The sequence below is a fragment of the Theropithecus gelada genome, chromosome 6 (genome assembly GCF_003255815.1).
Source record: "Theropithecus gelada isolate Dixy chromosome 6, Tgel_1.0, whole genome shotgun sequence".
Lineage (NCBI taxonomy): Eukaryota > Metazoa > Chordata > Mammalia > Primates > Cercopithecidae > Theropithecus > Theropithecus gelada.
Window position 1 is genome coordinate 105631738 of NC_037673.1, and position 22836 is coordinate 105654573.

General features: G+C 35.6%; 1 protein-coding gene across 1 annotated transcript in view; it reads left to right on the forward strand.

Moving 5' to 3' along the window:
- Nucleotides 1–22836, forward strand: part of MAN2A1 (mannosidase alpha class 2A member 1) — a 174990-nt gene that overhangs the window by 104735 nt on the left and 47419 nt on the right. Inside the window, exons 13-15 of the mRNA XM_025387988.1 lie at nt 18709–18874; nt 21105–21323; nt 21648–21770. Of these exons, the coding sequence (XP_025243773.1) occupies nt 18709–18874; nt 21105–21323; nt 21648–21770 (508 nt within the window). The remainder of the gene's footprint in view (nt 1–18708; nt 18875–21104; nt 21324–21647; nt 21771–22836) is intronic.

The window sequence follows — 22836 nt, forward strand, 5'->3', positions numbered from 1 at the left end:
CCTGACCTCGTGATCCACCCACCTCAGCCTCCCAAAGTGCTGGGATTACAGGTGTGAGCCACCGTGCCCAGCCTCATTCTATTTTTCAAATGTGTCTCAAATTTGTCCACTTCTCTTCATCTTCAGTGCTACTACCCTGCTTCAGACTGCTATTATCCCTCCCCTGGGTGACAGGTAATAACCCTGTGACAGATGTGCCTGCCTCACACATTTGTTGGAGGGGTTAAATATGGTTATGTGTATGAACTTCATAGTATGGGACCTAGTGCTTAGCAGGCACTTAACTAATATTAGCAATGATTATGTAACTTAGCTCAAAACCCTTCTTTTTTCCTAAGGATAAACTCTAGACTCTTTAACGTGGCTTGTGTGCCTGCATTTTTATCTCTCTCGCATCATCTCTTGCATTACCTCAGTCTGCACTATGTGCTCCAGCCCTACAATGACTCTCTTCAGAGCACGACAATTCAGAAAACTATCAATTCTTGGACACTCCATTTTTTGTTGTATTACCTCTACATCTTTACTGCCTGGGGGTAAAAAAAACCGAGGTCGGGCGCAGTGACTCACGCCTGTAATCCCAGCACTTTGGGAGGCCGAGGTGGGCAGATCACCTGAGGTCAGGAGTTTGAGACCAGCCTGACCAACATGGAGAAACCCCATCTCTACTAAAAATACAAAATTAGTCGGGCATGGTGGCGCATGCCTGTAATCCCAGCTACTTGGGAGGCTAAGGCAGGAGAATCACTTGAACCCATGAGGTAGAGGTTGTGGTGAGCCAAGATCACACCATTGCACTCCAGCCTGGGCAATAAGAGCAAAACTCCGTCTCAAAAACAAAAAACAAAAAAAGCAAAAAAAAAAAAAACAAAAAAAACAAAACAAAACAAAAGCAAAAGAACCAAACCACAACAAAAAATCTCCAATATTGGCCAGGTGTGGTGACTCACGCTTATAATCCCAGCACTTTGGGAGGCTGAGGTGGGTGGCTCCCCTGAGGTCGGGAGTTTGAGACCAGCTTGGCCAACATGGCGAAACCCCATCTCTACAGAAAATACAAAAATTAGCCGGGTGTGGTAGCATGCACCTGTAATCCCAGCTACTTGGGAGACTGAGAAAGAGAATCGCTTGAACAGGGAGGCGGAGGTTACAGTGAGTCAAGATTGCACCAGTACACCAGCCAGGGCAACAGAACGAGGCTCTGTCTCCAAAAAAAAAAAACCACCTTGGACTTCACCTCCAGATGCACCCGAGTGTGCACACACAGACATGCACATGCACACATACACCATTTGCCTGATACATTTCTGATTGTCTTTTTGGACTCAGCTTAGATGTTACATCCTCTGGAAACTTCGTTGAGATCCTTGAAGCTAGGTGGTGTTCTCATATGCCTCCATGGGACTGTGTGTTTACCCAGTAACTGCCTGCGTAATAGTCCTCTGAAGAGACTTACTATAAACCTCTTGCAGGTATGGGTTGGTCTTGTTCATCATTCCAAAATGGTGCCTATCAAATCTTTAAGGAAAGTGACCTACTGCCAGTAGCATTTGAGCTAGGAATTGCACTGGAGGGAATCTGTCATGCACAAATAATCATATATGGAAGTGGAGAGAACTTCGGACAAGGACATGCATTTCAGCTTTGTTTATCATGTGAACAAATATTTTAGAAGACTTAAATGTTTATCAGTAATAATGAATTGGTCAAATATTCTACATTTGTGAGTTATATAGAAAGATTTTTTGAAGATGCCTAAATTAGCATTTCTTTTTGTAATAAAGAGAACATAGGGCTGGTAAATTCTGGGATTTTAGCTTAAGTTTTTATGAAATCTGTTTTCAAGTTTTTTGGAGAAAATGAAGATGAGTTGTTTGAAGTTATGAATGGTTGAGTGAAATATGGAAGAAGTGCTTGGTACATAGGAGTTATTTGCTAAACTAATAACTAAAAATTGGAGGTGGAGAGGGTGAAAATTCTGAGAAAAAGTCATGTAATCATTAGGCAATTAAATAATTTATCCATAGTGATTAACCCTTATGGGAAACGTTTTGATTTAGAATCATCTTGCATTAATCATTTTCTTCTTTAAAGGTGAAGTTTTTTGTACTTGTTGGCTTTCCTTTGTTACCCAATATGACTTCTTACATGTATAGTGTTTGATTTTGTATTGCACTGAACTGCATACAACAGAAACCTTACATTACAATGGCTTCTGAAGAAAGCCTTTTATTATTATTATGGACAAGTTTCAAGGTAGGTAGTCTAGGGCTCATGATACGTTCCATGGTGTCATCAAAGGTCCAGGCTGCTTTTACCTGTTAGCTCTGCCACTGTTAGTCTGTGGCTCTTGTTCTTGTAAACTCAGGATTGTTCCTGCTTCTACATACATTATATCTGTGTTTCATCCAGAAAGAGGGATGATGAGCAAAGGATGAAGGTCATGGCAGTTGGGATAAACTGAGGACTCAGTAACTTTCTCAGAATTTCCACATACTGGAATTCTAATTACATGTCATTGTTCAGAACTAGGCCACATGTCTGCATCTAGCATGGTGAAACAGTTTTTTGTTGTTGTTCATTTTGATTTTGTTTTTTAAGCTATGACTGTTGCCATCCTAAATAAAACTGGCTTTTTATCAGTAAAGGAGAAAGTGATAATGGTTGTTGGGTAGGAAGGAGCAGCATCTGCAAATTAGATTCATTAACTAGATCAAAGAGCAGCTACCAGATTTTCTGTCAGCTACTCTTCCTTGGTCACTTCAGCTCAGGGACTGGAGTTGTGTTCTGAACACTCTAGGAACAGGTCTATACTGAATAAATCAGTAATGGTGGTTAGAAATTTCTTTAAAACGTGTTCTCAAGACGTAGCAGTTAGGTAGGAAAATCATAGCAAACACAATGAAACTGAAAAATTTTCTGCATATTCCAAAACCAAAACATAATTAGATGCTGCAAAATTAAAAATTTAAAGAGATAAAAGCTCATAAAATAAGAGCATATATATCCAGTTGGGATTTGGGGTATTTAAATATTAAGAAAATAGAATATTTATTCTTAAACATTTCCTATTTCTTTGTAGGACTGTGTGGGCCTATGTTAAAATATAGTTCCTTATTCTTTGATTCATACATTCATTCATTCAATGACAGATTTACTTTGTATTTCTGTCTTGGGCAGCACTGTACTGGTATGTGTTCATATTTTGTTGCCTCTTTCATTTCTTCTTGATTCTTTCTTGCTCAGAACCTACACAGGCAAGGTCTCTTTTCTAAGTGACCTGTAACTTATACTGTGCTGTGTAGACTACCCATAAGACAAACCCTCAGTGCCTTACCTGAAATCTTCAAGGGTAGATGTATGTGAGGGTTCAGAATTCTTTTTAATTTTAGGAAAGTACTGTGCATGTGTGGCATATTATTGCAGAGTCTCCTTTGAAATTTCTGAATGTTCTGATCAAGTGGGATAAATAAAGATTCTATAAAGCTTCATGTCAGTTCTGTTTAGATTTACCACCAAATGAGTTATAAAAAAGCTTTTGATTTTTTCAGAGCTTTTTGGATTTCACAGTTTAGAGATTGTAGATATGTAGAGTATTAGATTGGGAGAATTATGAAATTGCTTAAAATAATTAGTAAGCTTCCTAAAAAGATGCATTATAGCAGAAACCATTTTGACTCTTCTAAATGGCATTGATTGTTACTATCATCCATGCTTGGGTGCCTCAGCTTTTCTTTGTTCTGATTCCCATCATTTCAAAAATCTGTTAAAAAATGTCTGTCTCTCAAGAAATCTTTGCTAGCTGAGCAGTGCTCTTCACTCTTTTGTACCACATTCTCTAAACATGTAGGTGTTTAGGTGCTGACTTTTTTTTTCTTTGCAAGAATTCATTCCTTGACTTTACTGAGTGTTGTAGCTTCCTAATTATACTTCAAGCTTCCCTTGTCGTCAGAATTCATTTTTTCAAAAAATTTGTCATTCTATTCTTGCATCTCCTAAAATAATGCTTTTTACAATTCTTGCATCAGGCAGGTTAAAGTTTATGATAGGCTACCTAATACAATATAATTAAATATATATTTTTACTGTCATTTAGAAGTTTGAAGAAAAATGTTTGTCATTAGGCTATTACCAGTCTCACACATTGATTTTTCAGTGATATACAGTGTGGGATTTTGCCTTAGTGCTTTAACAGCATAGGATTTTAAATCATTGTTTTCTTCAATTTCACATGAACTGTAAAAGAATCTTCCTTACCAGGCCCTTATAATTTAGTCTGCTGTGATTTTGTTTTTAGGTACAAAATTCTTTTAGATTTTATTTGTGAAAGTGATTAAACAGATAGATTGCATTTAAAGTTCTATTTTTTATTTTTATTTCTTGAAAAATAAGGGTAGAGTAGCTTAATGTTCAGAGACCACCTGCTAAATTGCCTGGTTAGTCTGTGTTTTAATCGATTTTTTATTTATATTTTAAGTCGGACTTTCTTAATTAACTAATTGCATGGTTCTAGTTTATTGTCAGATTATTATACAATGAATTCAGTTTACAAAGTGTGTTTTAATTGTGTGTTTTTTGTGTGGCAAGATTAAAGTTATTTTGCTTGTTTCTTATAAATAACATCTTCATCCATCAAGGACCATAATCAGGAAAATGCAGAAGATGGGGAGGAAAAACAGGTGCTCATATATATAGAATTATGATGAGATATTTTGGTATATTAAAATATGAAGGCAGAATTGGCATGGGAAGTACCACATATAATGGATAAAGGATTATAATAATTTCTAGTTAAGATATTTGGAAATACATAACTATGTAACTGAAGAAAAACTTTGAAAAGAAGATGAGGTGGTATCAAAGAATAGCTGGCGTTAGTTTTGGTGTGTTTACTAGATAATATAAATTTTGAATGATTCTGTTTTGCTATTGCTGTAGCACCAACATTTGAAGTTGTATAAAGTACTATGAAAATGTTAAACTAAATATCTGGAGTACGAGTGATTTTTTAAAAATGATTTCTATTGGAGTGGGAGTAATTGATGGTTACGTGAGATTCCTTCAGTAGCTTATTGTTTTCAGTTTCTTGCAAACTTAGTTCTCTGTCCACTTTCCATTTCTTTTCCTCCCGGTGGCCATCATGTCTTCTAAAATAGTAACATAAAGCTAATTATTAACCCAAAGCAGTTCAGAACATAAACTAAAGTGATGTGGCATATTTCAAAGTCTTCCACTCTTCTGAACTAGATTTTTTTTCCTTCTAAATGCAGATTAATAAAGCGTGCACAACAAGAGGAACAAGGAAAAGGATTTTAGTGAAGGTATCCTGATCCTGAAAAAGTCAGGGAGGGCTTCAAGCCCATCTTGGACTTCAGAACACTTCACAACTTTGTGGTAAAAGAAACATTTTAAATAGAGCCTTTGGACTTATTTATTTCATCCTTATTCAGAGAGTAGCACTTTATTTTTATTTTTTATTTTTTTTAGGCAAGACAATTGTGTGTGAAATCGGGTTACTTTTCAAACTGAAACATATCTGGGTTTCAGATTTGTTGTAGGTACTTAGTCTATACTCAAAATATTACAGGTAGTTGGTTGGCTTGTGTGTTTTTATTTGAAATGTGTTCTTTTATCCCTTGTGACATTGTGTTTGCGTTCACCGTGAGTGATGTTTTCTCTAGTGTTTTGTACCTTTAATCGGTTCATTGGGTTGTATAGTAGGGAGTCTTTCCTAGGACCAATATTGTTTCTAAAAATACTTCGAAAGTAGAAAGTGGTTTGTGTTTTATTGTTTTCATATTTTTTACCAGTTATATGATGGCTAACTAATGGGAAGAGATGTAGCCCTAGTAAAAATTTGTTGTTTCCTCCTCTATTCACCTGGAAACCTCACACAAGATAGATTTCATTTGTCAACACAGATAACAGAAAGTGAATACAAACATCTTTGCCATTTCTGTCCTAAACAACAAAACAGTCTTATTTTACTGTGTTAACTTTTTAAGATCTTTTTTATTTGTGAAAATTAGGTTGTTTATGTACTATGTGTTCTTCCAAAGTTAGAGTTATATTCGTTGGAGAAATGAAATTTTCTTCCAGTAGATGAAAATTATATTTTGATTGAACATCATTCCTTATGCAGTCACCCATAAATATAATGTCTTTTGCTGTTTTTTCAGAAAATGGCTACAGATGTGATTTCTGAATTGACAAGGAAATAGAACATCTTAATGTTTTAGGTAAAACAGATGGTATTTTTGTTTTAGGCAAAACTCTCTCAGAGTGAAAGCAACTTAATTGGTGACAAGACTCTTGGGGTCAGCCAAATTAGATACAATTTGTGTTTGTTTCTTTTTGTTGCTTTAATATCAAAAGTTTTAGAATACTTGGAATATTTATTCTTTTGTTGACTTTACTATTTTCTGTTGTGTACTGGAAATAGTTGTAAAATTTTTCGATCTTTATAAAAATTATAAGTCCACATATTTATTCTGCTTCGGTTATATTTATGGTCTTAGAAGTGCTTTTTGCATTGTGAGAAGTCCCTGAAATTTGTAGTTCTACTTTTCAGGGTTAACATTTTCATTTGTAGTTTTGAGTTGCATTTGCAACTACAAATTCTGTGGATATTGATACCAACTCTGTTATTTCTATGTCATTGAGCTCTAGGCAGATCTCCCTGTCAGATGCCTGGAATTTCTGGAGCACAGTGTTGTGAAGGGAGCCTTGCGTTGAGAGTTAGGGGACTGATTCTAGCTCCATCTTTGTCACTAACCAGCTCATATTTTTGGAACTTCAGTTTCATTTGCTTTCTATATTTGGCGGGAGTGTTAAATAGGTAATCCCCGAGGTCACATCCAGTTAACATTGGGTTTTTTTGTCTAAGTATTAATCATTTATAAAGCATTCATTTGGATAAACACCAGGAAAGGAAGTTTTGAGGAAGAAACTACTCTGAACAATAACCAAGTGTTTCCAGTAACTGGTACATAAGATAAAGAATCTGTCTTCCAAAATATCTCCAGTATTCCAAAATGAAGACTATTATGTAGCAAATTTTCTTTTTACCACCTCTTACAGAAATTCAGAACTGAGTAGTGAAAGAACCGCTTGTGTTTTCATCATAGCAACCAGGGGAAGTAGCCTAATCCTCACCTCCAGGAAACATCCTTTACCCCTGTCTTGCCACTGCAGGTGGGGAGGCTTTGGAGTGAAGGTTCTGTGCTGGGGTGAATATAGAGCAGTCTGGTAAGACTGTGTTCAGAGAGACAGCGGGAGGGTAGTGGGATTCTGAGTGCTCCAGTTGCTGCATCAGTGCTTCTGGCACATGCACCCTGACTGCCTTACCCACTGGAGGGAGACAGCAGGTCACCTTCCCTGCCTCTGACTGCCTGACTGATTCAGTTTGAATCCTGGCTATACCATTTCAATGGCTACATAACCATGAGTGGGATACAGAACCATTCTATGCTTCTGTAAAATAGACTTGTAAAGTAACTGTTTGCTCAGCACTGTTTTAAGGCTAATTAAGTGCTAGCTGTTGGTATTATTATCATCATAGTTGCTATAATTACCATAACATCAGAAAAACTCTGCCAGTAGCTAAGTCATTTACTTAAAGATAGCAAAAATATTCATTTAATACAATTTTATATTTGACTTACTGCTTTGTCTATTAGTATTATAAACAAACATAACTCTCTGCCCATCTGCCCAAGTAATATTTTCTTTTTTTTTTTTTTGAGACTGAGTCTTGCTCTGTCGCCCAGGCTGGAGTGCAGTGGCGCGATGTCGGCTCACGGCAAACTCCGCCTCCTGGGTTGACGTCATTCTCCTGCCTCAGCTTGCTGAGTAGCTGGGACTACAGGCGCCCGCCACCACACCCGGCTAATTTTTTGTATTTTTACTAGAGACGGGGTTTCACCGTGTTAGCCAGGATGGTCTCAATCTCCTGACCTCGTGATCCACCCGCCTCAGCCTCCTAAAGTCCTGGGATTGCAGGCGTGAGCTACCGCTCCTGGCCGCCAAGTAGTATTTTCTAACATATAGCTTTCTAGAATATTTACTTAATAATATCATATTTTCCTTGCCATTCTTAGTTTAGAAACTAAGAATTTATTAGTAATATTTTGTGGAATTCTTGCATTTGAGGAGAATAAGGTATTTGCAGAAATCGCTTAGTTGCCAATAGCAATTTTAGGTACTGCGGTCATACTGTTTTGTGAAAGACAACTTTATATTTGCATTTGATCATGCAACATGCTTGTTTACTTTCCTTTTGAATCTTTTCCTTGGACAAATGGCTCTCCATAGGATGATAGGTTCATAATATTTTTGTCCATGATTTTAAGAATGATTTCTCCTAAATACAGAGAAAGGTGTGAAATAAACTTTCGTGTGTTAGGAAGGTTGGGTAGCATTTATGTACTACTGTATCCAAGTAAAATTCTAATTTTTGTTGCTGAGAGAGTGTTCTGTACCTTAGTGTTGAATTTTTTTTTTCTTGTTAGAGCAGACCATATTTGTTACTTAACCAGCTAGTAGCTTCCAGAAACCGTCATTTAAAATTTTTCCCTTGGAATACAGGAGAGAGGGCAAAGGGCTAGACCCACTTCATTTAATCTTTGCTTGGTCCCAGTTCCAAGGACCCCAAGCTCTTCTTGCTTGTTACTCTTTGCTCACCTCCCTTCTGTTTTCCAGGACTCAGGATTTTCTTTTATATATCCTTGGTGGTATGAAACTGGAAGTTAGTCCTCATTTTCAACACGAATAGTGTAACCTGGTGTATTAGTTTCCTGTTGCTGCTATAATAAATTACCAACAAACTTCATGCTAGTAAAAAACACACAAATGTATTATCTTATAGTTTTTGGGGTCAGAAGTTCAAGATCATTTTCACTGGATTAACAAAATATTGGTAGGGCTGTTTCCTTCTGGCGTCTCTGAGGGGAGAATCATTTCGTAGCCTTTGCCTTTTCTAGAGATGACCTGCATTCCTTGGCCTGTGGCCCCTTCCTTGTACATCCCATCCACTTGGTTTTGTTGTCACATAGTCTTCTTCTCTGTTGGATCATCCCTCTAATAAGGACCCTTGTAAATACATTGGGCCCACCTAGAAAGCCTAGAATGAGCTTCCCATACCATGAGCTGTAATTTAATCACATCTGCAAAGTGTTTTCTGCCGTATAAGGTAGCATTCATAGGTTTTGGAATTAGGACATGGACATCTTGGGGTCATTATGCTCCCTATCTTACCTGGAAATCTGATTTTTAAATTTCCAGTGGAAAAATTGATCTGTCTGTTTTCACCTTTCCTGCCTAGGCTATCAACTTTAAGCTATCTACTTCGTCTTCCTGCTTTGAGCCTTCACCTCTTAAATTCTTTCTCCACCTGGCAACTAGAAGTAGGTGTTAAAAAGGAAAATTTAACCATGTTAAACCTTTTCCATCAACTTCACAAAAAGCTGCAAGCTCCTTGTAATGACTAAAAGACAACCCACTCACCACTATGACTTGAGTTTTATCTCCTTTTCTAACTTCATATAATTGCATTTTAGAGGTTCACTTTACTGTGTAGCTTCTAGTGGTAGTGGCCTATATATCTTGAAAATAACATTATTTCCTGTATATCTGTGGCTTTATAACTAGAAAGGATTTGCCTGCTTCCTTTGCCCTTTAAAAAATTTCTTTGTTTTTGATGTTATTGTTCTGAATTTTTCTAATAAACATGTAACTTCTTGTAGAATAGTGTTTATACCCAAAGCTACTAAAAGGATTTCTAGCATATTCACTGATAACCCTAGAACCTAGAGGAGGTAACTATTAATAACAGTTTCTTTTTAGAATTTTATATATTTTTATATTTCACTGATTATTATTTGTATGTAATTCAGAATATTCTTTTGTATTTAATAATGCAACATTTTATTTAAAAAATCTTTATATCTAATGATTATTAATATTCTAATTCATAAGTATACTTTTAATCATTAATGTGTTCCCTCAATTTAATATTATATTGATTAGCTAATATGTTTTGGATAGTATTGTTTAGATATTTACATTGTTTAGCTGTGGAAATAGTTAAAATATTTTTTGTTTACTGTATTTCTGTTTTTCTCCTTACACTAATTTATTTATTTTTTTTTGAGACAGAGTCTCACCCTGTCACCTAGGCTGGAGTGCAGTGATGCAATCTCAGCTCACTGTAACCTCCACCTCCCAGGTTCAAGTGATTCTTGTGCCTCTGCCTCCTGAGTACCTGGGACTACAGGCACGCGCCACCATGCCAGCTAATTTTTTTATTTTTAGTAGAGACAGGATTTCGCCATGTTTGCCAGGCTGGTCTCAAACTCTGTACCTCAGGTGATCTGCCTGCCTTGGCCTCCCAATGTGCTGCAATTACAGGCATGAGCCATCACACCTGGCCTCCTTACACTAAATTTCTAAGAGTAGGAATCATTGGATTAAAAGACAGACTATTTTTAAGTTACAGTGTTTTCTGATTATAAAATTATAAATGCTAGATAGAAGAAATGTATAAAGTATGAAAAATAATTATAATGCTACCACCTAACAATAGGTATTGCTAATATTTTGGTAAGTCAAGTTATTTTTCTCTTCTTTCTTGCCTTCTTTTATAAGATGATTTTAATGTTCTTTTAGTATTTACATAGAGAAGCATAGATGACTTATAATCTAATTCAAATTATTACTTTTGTGTTGTTTTATGTTATCATTTATATTTTCTTATATATTTACCTCTCTTGTGCTCTTCATTTTTCCCTGCAATCTCATGTTTCACTCTGTGATTATTTTCTTTCTGCCTGAAGACGTAACACTTCTTACAGTACAAGTTTGCTGGTAACCCATACACTCGGTTTTTATTTCTCTGAAGGCATCTTTATCACTTTCTAAGGAAATTTTTGCTGGATATAGATTTTTAGGCTGGCAGTATTTTTTTGTTTCCTCACCACTTCAAATATGTAATTCCATTTTATCCTGGCTTCCTTAATTCTTTTGGCATGTCAGCTGATGATCTTATTGTTGTTTCTTTGAACAATGTAATCTTATTTTTACTGACTGCGTCTCAGATTTTGCCTTTTCATGGTGGATTTAACATGACACACCAGGTGTATTTGCTTCATTTGGGAATCACAGAGTATTTTTTGTATCTGTGGGTTAGTCCCTTTCTTTAGTTTTGGAAAATTCTCAGCTATTGAGATAATTCTGTTGTGCTATTTTCTCTTTTATTTCCATCTACACATATCCTATTTCACATATTAGATCTTTTCACTGAATTGCCTGTGTCCCTAACATTCTTTTCTGCATTTTTTTCACCACTTCAGTTTGTATATTTTTTATTGACTTCTCTTTTGCTGAGTTAAATATATTTATTCTGCTATTGTTAAAGACATCTGTGGAATTTTTAATTTTAAATATTTATCCTTTAGAATTTCATTTGATTATTTTGTAATATGTTCATTTCTGTGGTAAAATTCTCTATCTTGTCTTCTATTCATGTTTTTCTCTTTCCTTGGACATACTAATTATGATTTTAAAGTCATGTCTGCTAACTTCAATATCTGGGTCATGTATGGTTCTAGTTTCTTTTTTTTCTTGGTGTTTAGTCATGTGGCTCTGTCTTTGGTGATGCCTCTTAATTTCATATTGAGTACTAGACAATTGTGCATAAAATTTAGAGAGACTTCTAGAAAATATCTTCTTCTAGATAGATATTGTTCCAATCAAGGACTGTGTTAAATTGAGACTGATTTATTCAACCTGTTGTTCACCTGGCTTTCTAAGTAAGTTTTCAACTAACAGCCTGCTTATATTCTGTAGGCCCTATCCCCTGGTGGGTTCTGGAATGTCATGAGATGTCTCTGCTCTACTTTTCAGAAGCTTTCTGTTTAGGTTTGAAGCTTCCCTTTCTGTGCAGCCTCAGTATTTGGCACTTGTCGTAATGAAAAAATCAACTGTGTACCTGAAGCCTCCCAAAATCTCCACAAAATGCTCTTTTGACCTCTGTTCCCCAGTGATTTCTTCCAGACTTTTCACTAGGTTTTGCATGGAACTCACAGCCTCTCCCTTGCTGAGAACTGGCATGCCCCAGAGTGAAAATGACTGCCGAAGGCTGGTCACTTTTCTGAAGTTTTTTCCTCTCCTCAGCAGTTTTCTGTTGCCCTCAGGCAAATGATTATTACTGTTTTTATCTGGCTTTTCTCGTTGGCTAATAGAAGTGAGAGCTCTCGTTTGTTGACAGCTACTCCATTTCCCCTGGAAGTGGAAACATCATTTATTTCTCAACTTCAATTTGACAAAAGTAAAATGCTCACCTTTTTTTTCATTTGAGTGTTTATATTTCTGTTGATTTGTAAGAGCACTTTACAAGTTTTACTAATTTATTTATTTATTTTTTTTAGTTTTTGTTCTTTAATCTTATTTTTACGATAGAAAAATTTTTAGGTTTTTGTTACCAAATCTGTCAGCCTTTTACTTCATTGTATTTTTCAGTTATGGCTAGAAAGACCTTTTGTACCACAGATTATATATTTATTTTTTCTACTAATTTTGTATCTTTTTTATGTTTGAAAATTTACGTTTATCTGGAATCAGTGTTGGCATATTGTTTTAATGTATCTATGTAACCATTTGTCTTGCTCATCTATTATTAAGGATGTATGTATATTATAGAACTGTTTTGCCCAGCTCATGATCATTTTCCTTCCCTCACCTTTCTTTGAAGAAATGGAATTCCGTGGGATTTTGGTTGGCACTGCATAAGACTTATGAATTAATTTTGGGAGAGTCGTGCTTTTGCATTATTTTAGTTTTCTTGTTTAGAAAGAGGTATCTCTTCATTCATTTTTATGTTCTACTAAATGACTGTTTTTTCATTTTCTGCATATATTATGTATTATGCTAATTTTGTATAAAATTAATTTTCTATTTTGATTGGTCTCCTGGTAATTCTTAATCTTCCTAACTGCCGTGTGTGTGTGTGTGTGTGTGTCTGTGTGTGTGTGTCTGTGTCTGTGTGTGTCTGCATGTTTGTGTATGCATCCCATGACATGCTATACATACCTTTGTCTTATTGCCTACCCTGTTATATTGAACTTACCAGTGTGTTTCTGTGCCTCCCCCTCCTAGACTGTAGGTACTTTGTTGACTGGGATTATGTGTTCACATTCATAAGTTTGTAACTACACATACCATACAGCATCTTTCTCTCCTTTCTTTGCTTGCTTTTTAACTTAGCCATAAGCCATATTGTTACTTTGAATGTGTATTCTCACCACTACCATGTTATCAGAACTCTTGTTTCAGGATATCTGTATTATCACATGTTAATTTCCTTTATTTAGATTTATGCATGCCTTACACAAAAAAAGGATTTATGACAGCTCATTGAACTGGGTTTGTTAAATCGTTCACTGTACTACCCAGTGTGATGATGTACCAGGGTCCTTGGTCACAATACCATGAGGGTCTTGTAAGGAGAAGGAGAGAAGTGAATTGTTATTGAGATTCTTTTTTGTGCTTGGTCTGAGCTAGGTGGTTTTCTAAACAGTTTATAATTCAACATTAACAATAATCTTGTGTCTCGATTTTATAGATGAGGATATTAAGTCTTGGGGAAGAGAAATAACTTATCCATAGCCTCTGAAACTCTAAGTGACATGGTGGGGGATTTGAATGTGTCTGACTCAGGAGTGTCTGACTCAAAAGCCCAGGAATCACACAATTGTGATTGAAGATCTAGTATAACTCAAAAAGACACTCTTAGTTTTTAATGTCTTGAATTTTTTCCTGCTAATATGGTAAGCATTATATTTTAAACCTAGAAAACAAAATGGAATATATCAAAAGAACTTCAGATCTAGATTTTGCAACTTTTGTTAACATGTAAATTCATATGTTTCCATATTCAGAATACTGTATAAAGCTTAATATTTTTCTTTAGGTTATATTCCAGTAATGAGGCTACTTAGAGAAGATGAATGCATTCTTGTTTGAAATTATTTTTTACTATGTTGTCATTGATTAAGAGTCAGACAAAATGAGCTCTAGTTTTTGCTTTGTTCTTAACTTTCTCTGTAATCTTGAAAGTGCCATTTTCCCCATCTTTACAAAGGGATTAATTTTATAATTTACATTTTTGAAGAATTGAAAAGCACCTTTTAAGGAATTAAAATAATCAAAATGGAACTGCTCTGATAAAACTATAAAGCCCCACATTAGTAGATACTATTTACAAGTAATAAATTATCCTAGTGGCATTTTTCTGCACTGATCATTCATTAACTATTGAACATTATTCTGTGCTAGGTACCTATGGTAAGCACATGAAATAACAGTTAATATTCTTATGCCTTTTGGTGTTTGCTTAACTGGTTTTAAAGTGCACTTACAAAGAACTTGAAACAATACATATTTTTTTAATCTTCCTACACAATCATAAAAATATGTATGTGGCTTTTAAAATGCTTCCTCAAATATTGTTTTTGCTTACTTCATGCAGTGAGGTCATAAAATGAACTCCTTAGTATATATTGCAAGTTTTTTTCTATTCTGGTGTTCCAGTATATAAATTTTCTTTCACAAATACAATATACATGAAATGTAAATAGCTTATTGCTTATCTGAGCTTCCTGAGGAGTGAGACTTTCTAGCGATACTGGCATTGCTGAGGAGAAAGTTCTTCACATGTGAATTTGGAACTAAGGGAGTTTGCACAGGAAACTTCAGCTGTCACAACTGTCACAAAGATCCTTATATGCCTGGCCTGTGAGTGAAGTAGTTAAGAAGATGGGTATGGGGGTAAAATTGCATTCTAAGCCCTATTGTGGCACTTTGTAGCTGGGCCAATCTTGGCAACATTCCTGCTCTTGTTGAACCTCAGTTTCCTTATATGTCCAGTGAGAAGGATGAAAGATTGCACCTCACGGGTTGCCCATGCAGGCTTGAGGACCAGCCCAGGCATGCAGGATGCACTCTGAATGATAATTCCAAGGTCCATCTGACCAAGGGGCATGTTCCTTCCACTTTGTAGTGCAGCCAGTCCTAGAAGGAAGCCTGTGTGGTCCTAGTGTGTTGTTCACATTTTAGTGAGCACTGATTAGATTTACTTCAAAGAGAAAACTCAGTATTCCATAGTTGTCTTTTTAAACATGCTATGAATTGCTTCTATGAAAGGAGTGAAGGAATTTTTAGTATACTCATCCTCAGTAGAATCTTCAAGGACAGCCACATTTACACTGGGATTCTTCCATAAAGTGATTCCCAGTTTGATATGAGCATACAGGTGTTCTTTCATTTTTCTCCATTCCTTTTTCTCCAGTGAAAGTAGATTATCTTCTGCCCTCTAATTTGATTGGCAGGTAACATATGAGTGCTTTTTCTTCATGAGGTGAGAGTTATTCCTTGTATATGGAGAACTGAGATAATTGCTCATAACCCTGAATTATGAGGGCCAATGTCACAATGAGAACTAGGAGGCTGGACGTGACTTGGTGACAGATGATATGTAAGAAGCTAATGCTGATGTGGTGGAAATTGAGAAGAGAAAAAAAGCACTGAGCTTCCAGCTAAAATTGAAATTAACCCTCCCCATTCTGAAGATATAAACATAATTCTTTCGTTAATGTGGATCAAATATTGTTAATTTTCAATAAGTGAGTATGATACTATGATATGATACTGAAACCTGTTGGTTTCATTCACAACTGGAGGGCCTGAAAGCACTCATGTTTGGGGATGTTGGCCATATAACAAATGTTGGACTACCAAATGTGATGACAATGAAAATTAAGTTAATTTATGATGATGTACTTATTTCTAAAGGAAATATCTATATATGATCATCCTTTCTCTGTACTCTACTTAAAATGTACATAGATAGGAGTTTGTGTGTCAGATAAATTTGTACTGTGATGCACATAAAAAACATGCTGTGAATCTCTATGTTGAAAATAATTTTCTTAGTGCAGCATTATACTCATTATATACTCCACACATTTAGTTTTTGAATAGATTCCTGGTATGATAATTACATAATCATTCAGTACAGTAGAAACATCATTATGGTCATATACTAATTAGCTACTAAAATGAAACAAAATAGAACCTAGTTCACAGCTTATTATAAAAAGTGATTTAATAGGGTACAAAACCAAATATATGGTTAAAATTATTGTTTGCATTAAGTATGAGTACTTTTTTTTCATAGAAGGAATTAGTGTTCTGGATGCTTATTATCTAATTTATTGTTTGGGCACACATTATAGTATCACAGCCTTCATGACCTTTGGCTGTAGTAGAGCACCCAGAGAACATGCCAGTAGGGATTCTAGGCTTAGTGTGCCTAGGTATGCGTCAGGGCTGCTACAGAATTAGGAGATTGGCCAAAGGTTTCAGGCCACCATTTTCTCAAGTTCTTTAAATACTAGCTCCATAAGCCTCTGGGAACATGGGTTTCAGTAGTAAATCACTCATTTCTGGAGGTCTGGTTTGAACATCTTTGGTGCAGAGAATGAGTGATCCACCACTATTTTTCTTCCCCAGTGCACCCTAGAAATATAGGACAGTCCCGTTAGTAATAATGAATCCTGGCAGTTGCAGTTTGCCAGGTGTGTTTGTGAATGGGGAACAGTCAGGGGAAATGTAATCTCTGGTAGGAGGGCTGTGGGTGGCTGCAAATAGGTTGACAAATCTCTGAGGTAAGTCTGTTGAGCATACCCCTCAATAGGGCATCACCCTCCCTCTCCTTGAGAATTGCTTCTGTGCGTAAAATGGGATTTTATCTAAGTACTAGGAGGGTTCAGTACTCTTTGTAAATATGTTTGTGACTGTGTGGTTTCATCTGTTCATCTCTTGTATACATATGGAATCTCAGTGAACAAAAGTAATAACAAATTAGGTCTTGTTATCCTGACACATACTATAAGCCTAATAGGAATTAGAGACATTCTTAATGTCATCATCACCTTTGGTATCTCAGAATGTTGCTTTAACATAAATGCTTCTGATGAACAATTTATAAGTCTGGTGTCACGGATTTTGTGTTATATCCTCTTTCTTTTCCTTCATTTTTCCTGTTGTCTTTTTTCCTTTTAGTTTTGGCCCCTGTAAGTATTCATTTTATTTCTTAATGAACACTTTGTAATGCAGTTAAAGCAAAAATATATAGAACACATATGCAGGATGGAAGAATACTGGTAAGCTTGGTGCTACCATCTATAGCTACAACGTATTGGGGGAGAGGTGGTTGTTATCCAACTATTCATTGTATTCCTGCAGTTACAAAATTGTATAGGAAAACACAAATATTTCAGATCATGAAAATATGCACTAGTGAATCAGTGAGTTATATTATTAGTCCACCATTTGTCCACCATTATTTCAAAGAGTCCACTCTTTGAAATATTCTTTGATTTATTTGAAGACAATATGATGCAAATTGATTATAAATTATAAAATTATAAACCTTGCAGAGGATGCAGATTTCATGAAGTCTGCGATGTTGGTGGTCTAGAATGTCTCTACTCACAGGCGAAGCCATGAAAGAATGAGAATCTGGTAGAGTTATGCTAGTAAGAAAATCAAGGCTGTTGGGTACCTCAACGGAGAATTATTTGAATATCAGAACTGGGAGAGGATTTTAGGAAAAAATAAAGTCCTGAAATATTTTTTTTCAAATACAGTTTATTAATAAAACCATCATGTAAAAATTAAATGTTATGTGAAGGATGTCATAATATGCTGGTATAAAATATTGGAAAAATTGTGTCCCAAATTTCAGTTCATTTTTGTTTTTGTTCATACCAAAAGTTACACGTAGTTGCAAATATTGCCTAAACTTATTTTAATAGTTTGCATTTTCCTTTTTCTACCTAATCCCAATCAATTTCTTTTTCACCATTACTTACTATAAAAATTTGGGGCCCTATTACAAGTGGATTCGCTTCAAGTTACCTTTTTTTAGAATCAACTTTCTTTAATAATAAAGTCCTATTGTATATAAAATACGTGTGTGAATTATGTGATTCTCCACATATAGCCATACATTCTTAGTGGTCTAAAATGAATATTAGATTTTTACCTGGAACTAATTGTGACTAAATTGCAAACAAATTGTGAATTTTTTTATTCGGTGAGATTAGGTAGGGATCAGGGTATTAGTTGTATGGAGCTGATTCTTTTAGATAGATGAATAAAACCGTATTTATATAAGTCTTTTTCTGGGATACAGAAAAGCTTTATTACAAATCTATGAATATCTTGCATTAGTAAAGCATTAATTCTTTAGAAAGGGCTTCTGAATCATTATTTAATTACCCTTTGCACTGTGTGATACTTGTGATGAAATTGCCTGTTCTCTGAAAGTTCTCACAGAATGTTCCTGTTAATTCTTCTCCATGAGTTGGCTCTATGACTGTCCATGAACTAAAGTATTATGAAGAGTATGAAAAACATTAGCCGGGTATAGTGGCATGCACTATACCTGCTACTCCCAGCTTCTCAGGAGACTGAGGTGGGAGGATTGCCTGAGCCCAGGAGGTTGAGACTGCAGTGAGCTATAATCTCACCACTGCACCCCAACCTGGGTGACAGAGTGAGACGCTATCTCAAAAATATGTATGTATACGTATATGAAAGAAGTACAAATATTTTGAGATCCAAATAATGAAGCAGCTGTTTTTGCAGGTACCTTGTGGTCTATAATCCTTTAGAACAAGACCGAATCTCGGTGGTCTCAGTCTATGTGAGTTCCCCCACGGTGCAAGTGTTCTCTGCTTCAGGAAAACCTGTGGAAGTTCAAGTCAGTGCAGTTTGGGATACAGCAAACACTATTTCAGAAACAGCCTATGAGGTATGTTGTGGCCATAGAACTTAAGGAGGCATTGTAAAACAAACCTAGCCAGTATATAATTTATGTTTGTACAGTAGCCCCCATTTAGCCATCATGTTGGTGTATGTGAGGTGATGAAAGTTGTAAATACCGGAGAGTTTAACTGGTGGGTTAAATGACACTAAAGGAAAAACGATCCTGTGTTCCCTAAAATGTTAATTTCTTTTGTTAGTGTATATATTGTATCTTATTATATATTGTTCATATGTATATTGTATATCTTTGTAAGGATGTATACTGTTTATTCTAAGGTGATGCAGTAATTATTAGTCATAAAATTTTGAATGTTTTGATCTAACTGAATTTAATGACAATTATGCATATTGAAAGTGAGATAAATACCACCCTTAATAACTTTGGATAGTTTTAGGTTTTCATTGCAAAGGTGACATAACACACCATGGAAGATAAATGCCCTAAAATAATTAAGATGCTGCCTTTTAGAGACATAATTATGGAAAATCTGTGCTCAATAGGTGTTTTTTGTGCCAAAGTTTCTTAAAATAAGCAATGTTAAACTGATCACTGTACCACTAGAAAGGTTAAACTTTTAAAATTTGGAATGTAATTTAAACTGCACTTCTGGAGATACAGCCATAAACTAGGAACTCTAAGAACTGTTTCTGCTTGACAAAAGCTATTGCTAGCTACTTTTATTATTATTATTATTATTATTATTATTATTATTTTGAGACGGAATTTCACTCCTCTTGCCCAGGCTGGAGTGCAATGGTGTGATCTCGGCACCCTGCAACCTCCATCTCCCGGGTTCAAGTGATTCTCCTGCCTCAGCTTCCTTTAACTGGGATTACAGGCATGTGCCACCACGCCTGGCTAATTTTGTATTTTTAGTAGAGATGGGGTTTCACCATGTTGGTCGGGCTGATCTCAAACTCCTGACCCCGTAATCCAACCTCTAGCTACTCTTAAATATGCATAATCTTTTAGATAGAAAGGTAAACTAGAATATAAATTTTGGTCAGATTTTACAGGAAGCTTTCCATCTAGAAAATGGAACCATAGCTCCTGGAAAGCAGGGGTCATGTCTTTTACTGTGTACATCCCCCATGCTCTGTTCAGTGTCTGCTGAACTTCAAGCATTTGATTGCTAGTGCTGACTGAACTAACTTGTTTAATATTTATATTATGTTTATCATTGTTATATACCAAAATATCATAATATTGCAAAAAAATTAATAATTAAGAAATGCCATTGTTGTGAAGCCCTTACATTCATGGAGAATTTCCTTCTCTAGGCTTTCTAGAGTACAGCCAAACAATTGAGAATGATAATGCAGGTTCACATATTGGATAAAAACACTAATGCTTTTGATAGGCCTACCAACTTTAGGTTATTAGGTTCTCTGGATAAACTGAGATGTGTATGGTTTACCCACAAGATATCAAACATTTATAGAATATTGTTATACAGCCATCCCTTGGTATCTGTAGAGGACTGGTCCCAGTACCGCCTGGGAATAACAAAATCTGTGGATGCTCAAGTTCTTTATATAAAATGGCATAGTACAGATGATCCCTGACTTACAATGGCTCAACCTAGATTTTTCAATTTTATAATAGTGTGAAAGTAATGTGCATTCAGTAGCAACCATACTTCAAGTACCCATACAACTATTCTATTTTTCGCTTTCAGTACAGTATATAATAAATTACATAAGCTATTTCTATTTAGTATAAAACATGATTTGTGTTAAGTAATTCTGCCCAGCTGTGGGCTAATGTAAGTGTTCTGAGTACATGTAAGGTAGACTAGGCTAAGCTGTAATTTTGGATAGGTTAGGTGTATTAAACACCTTTTTGACTTAACGATATTTTCAAATTTTGATTGGACATAACCAGTTGTAAGTTGAGGAGCATGTGCATTTGCATATAACCTACACACATCTTCTTGTGTATTTTAAATTATCTCTAAATTACTTGTAACATCTGATACAATGTAAATGGTATGTAAATAGTTATTATACTATAGTTTTTATTTGTATTTTTTATTTTTTATTTTTTCAAATATTTTTTATCTGTAGTTGGTTGAAACTGTGGACATGGAACCTGTGAATATGGAGGGCCAACTGGATTCCGTTTTTAAAAGATATGATAGTTTGTTGGTTTAAATGGTTTGCCTCTTAGTAGATAACATTTATCTTGAATAAATTCCCTTCCCTATCTTTTAAAGATCTCTTTTCGAGCACATATACCACCATTGGGACTGAAAGTGTATAAGATTTTGGAATCAGCAAGTTCAAATTCACATTTAGCTGATTATGTCTTGTATAACAATAAAGTAGAAGATAGAGGAATTTTCACCATAAAGAATATGATAAATACTGAAGAAGGTATAACACTAGAGAACTCCTTTGTTTTACTTCGGTTTGATCAAACTGGACTTATGAAGGTATGTTCTAAAATTCATAGAATGCTTATCATTTTTGCTACAATGTGTGTAGATTAATTAGGCAAAAGGGGAAAAAAGTCTTAAGTGGAGCTGTATCAAATACTCTTGAGTAAAAGAATGCATAAGAAGCTTTTTGCACCTTCATTGACCACTTGCTGCTCACATGTATGGTGTGTGGGTGGCGCTCCTCCATGGACTGTGTGTCACTGGTCCACAAGATAAGTACAGAAATTGTTTTTTTAAATTGCCATATACATAGAACCAGATGCAACATGCTTAACATCTTAGTGGTGAGTGGCTTATTATTATTTTTTTAATCTTTAGCAAATGATGACTAAAGAAGATGGTAAACACCATGAAGTAAGTGTGCAATTTTCATGGTATGGAACCACGATTAAAAGAGACAAAAGTGGTGCCTACCTCTTCTTACCTGATGGTAATGCCAAGGTAAGTGGTACTGATGAGATGACAAATGGAATAAACACTTATTGAAAGAGTATTGAGGAAAAAGATAAGTGAGTGTCATTATTTTATCATCTGTTGATTTATTAGGGATAGATGAACTTTTGGTTTCAGTATTATCTATCACCTTATTGATACTTAGCAATTTGTGGTCCAAAGTTAGATAAATGGTTGGGCACAGTGGCTCACACCTGTAATCCCAGCATTTTGGGAGGCCAAGGAGGGTACATTGCTTGAGCTCAGGAGTTCAAGACCAGCCTGGGCAACATGGCGAAATCCTTTTTCTACAAAAAGTACAAAAATTAGGCGTGGTGGCCTGCATCTGCAATCCCAGCTACTCAGGAAGGGTAAGGTGGGAGGATGGCTTGAGCCTGGGAGGCGGAGGTTGCAGTGAGCCAAGATCACGCCACTGCACTCCAGCCTGGGTTGATGGAGCGAGATCCTGTTAGATAAATAGCTGTTTAGAGTTGGAATTTGTTAAGATGCTACAATGAACAATGTTCAATTAGGATAAACAATGAACATGGGAAGAAACTAGATTTTATGTAGAGTTAGGGAGCTTTTGTGGTGTTTATATGTATGCATTCTATACAGACACAAAACCTCTAGCCATATGGGAAAAATAGATTGTCCACTGGACCATTTTTCTCCTTAACTTTCAGCCCTTTAAAAAACAAATTTTTCTCATTCTTGACTATAAGGGTAGTAATATGCAAACTCTGGCACATTTTGAAAATGCCAGAAGCTGAAGAAAACACTAAAATTTACCAACTAGTGCACAATCCCGTGAAAACCCTTGCCAACATTTGGATGTATTTCTTACTGTCTTTTATTTTATGCATATCCTTTTCTTCCCATTCTCAAGTCTTGACTTCTTGCACGTACATATTTTGTTTTTCGTTTCTTACAATGCTCACAATCTCATGGTATGTTTTTAAAAATCAAATTTTAATATATACTCTTGTGTTTAAGATGTTACATACACTCTTTTTCTCCCGATTCTTCACTACTATAACATTGTAATAAGCTTTCTTTGTACCATTCTTTTTAT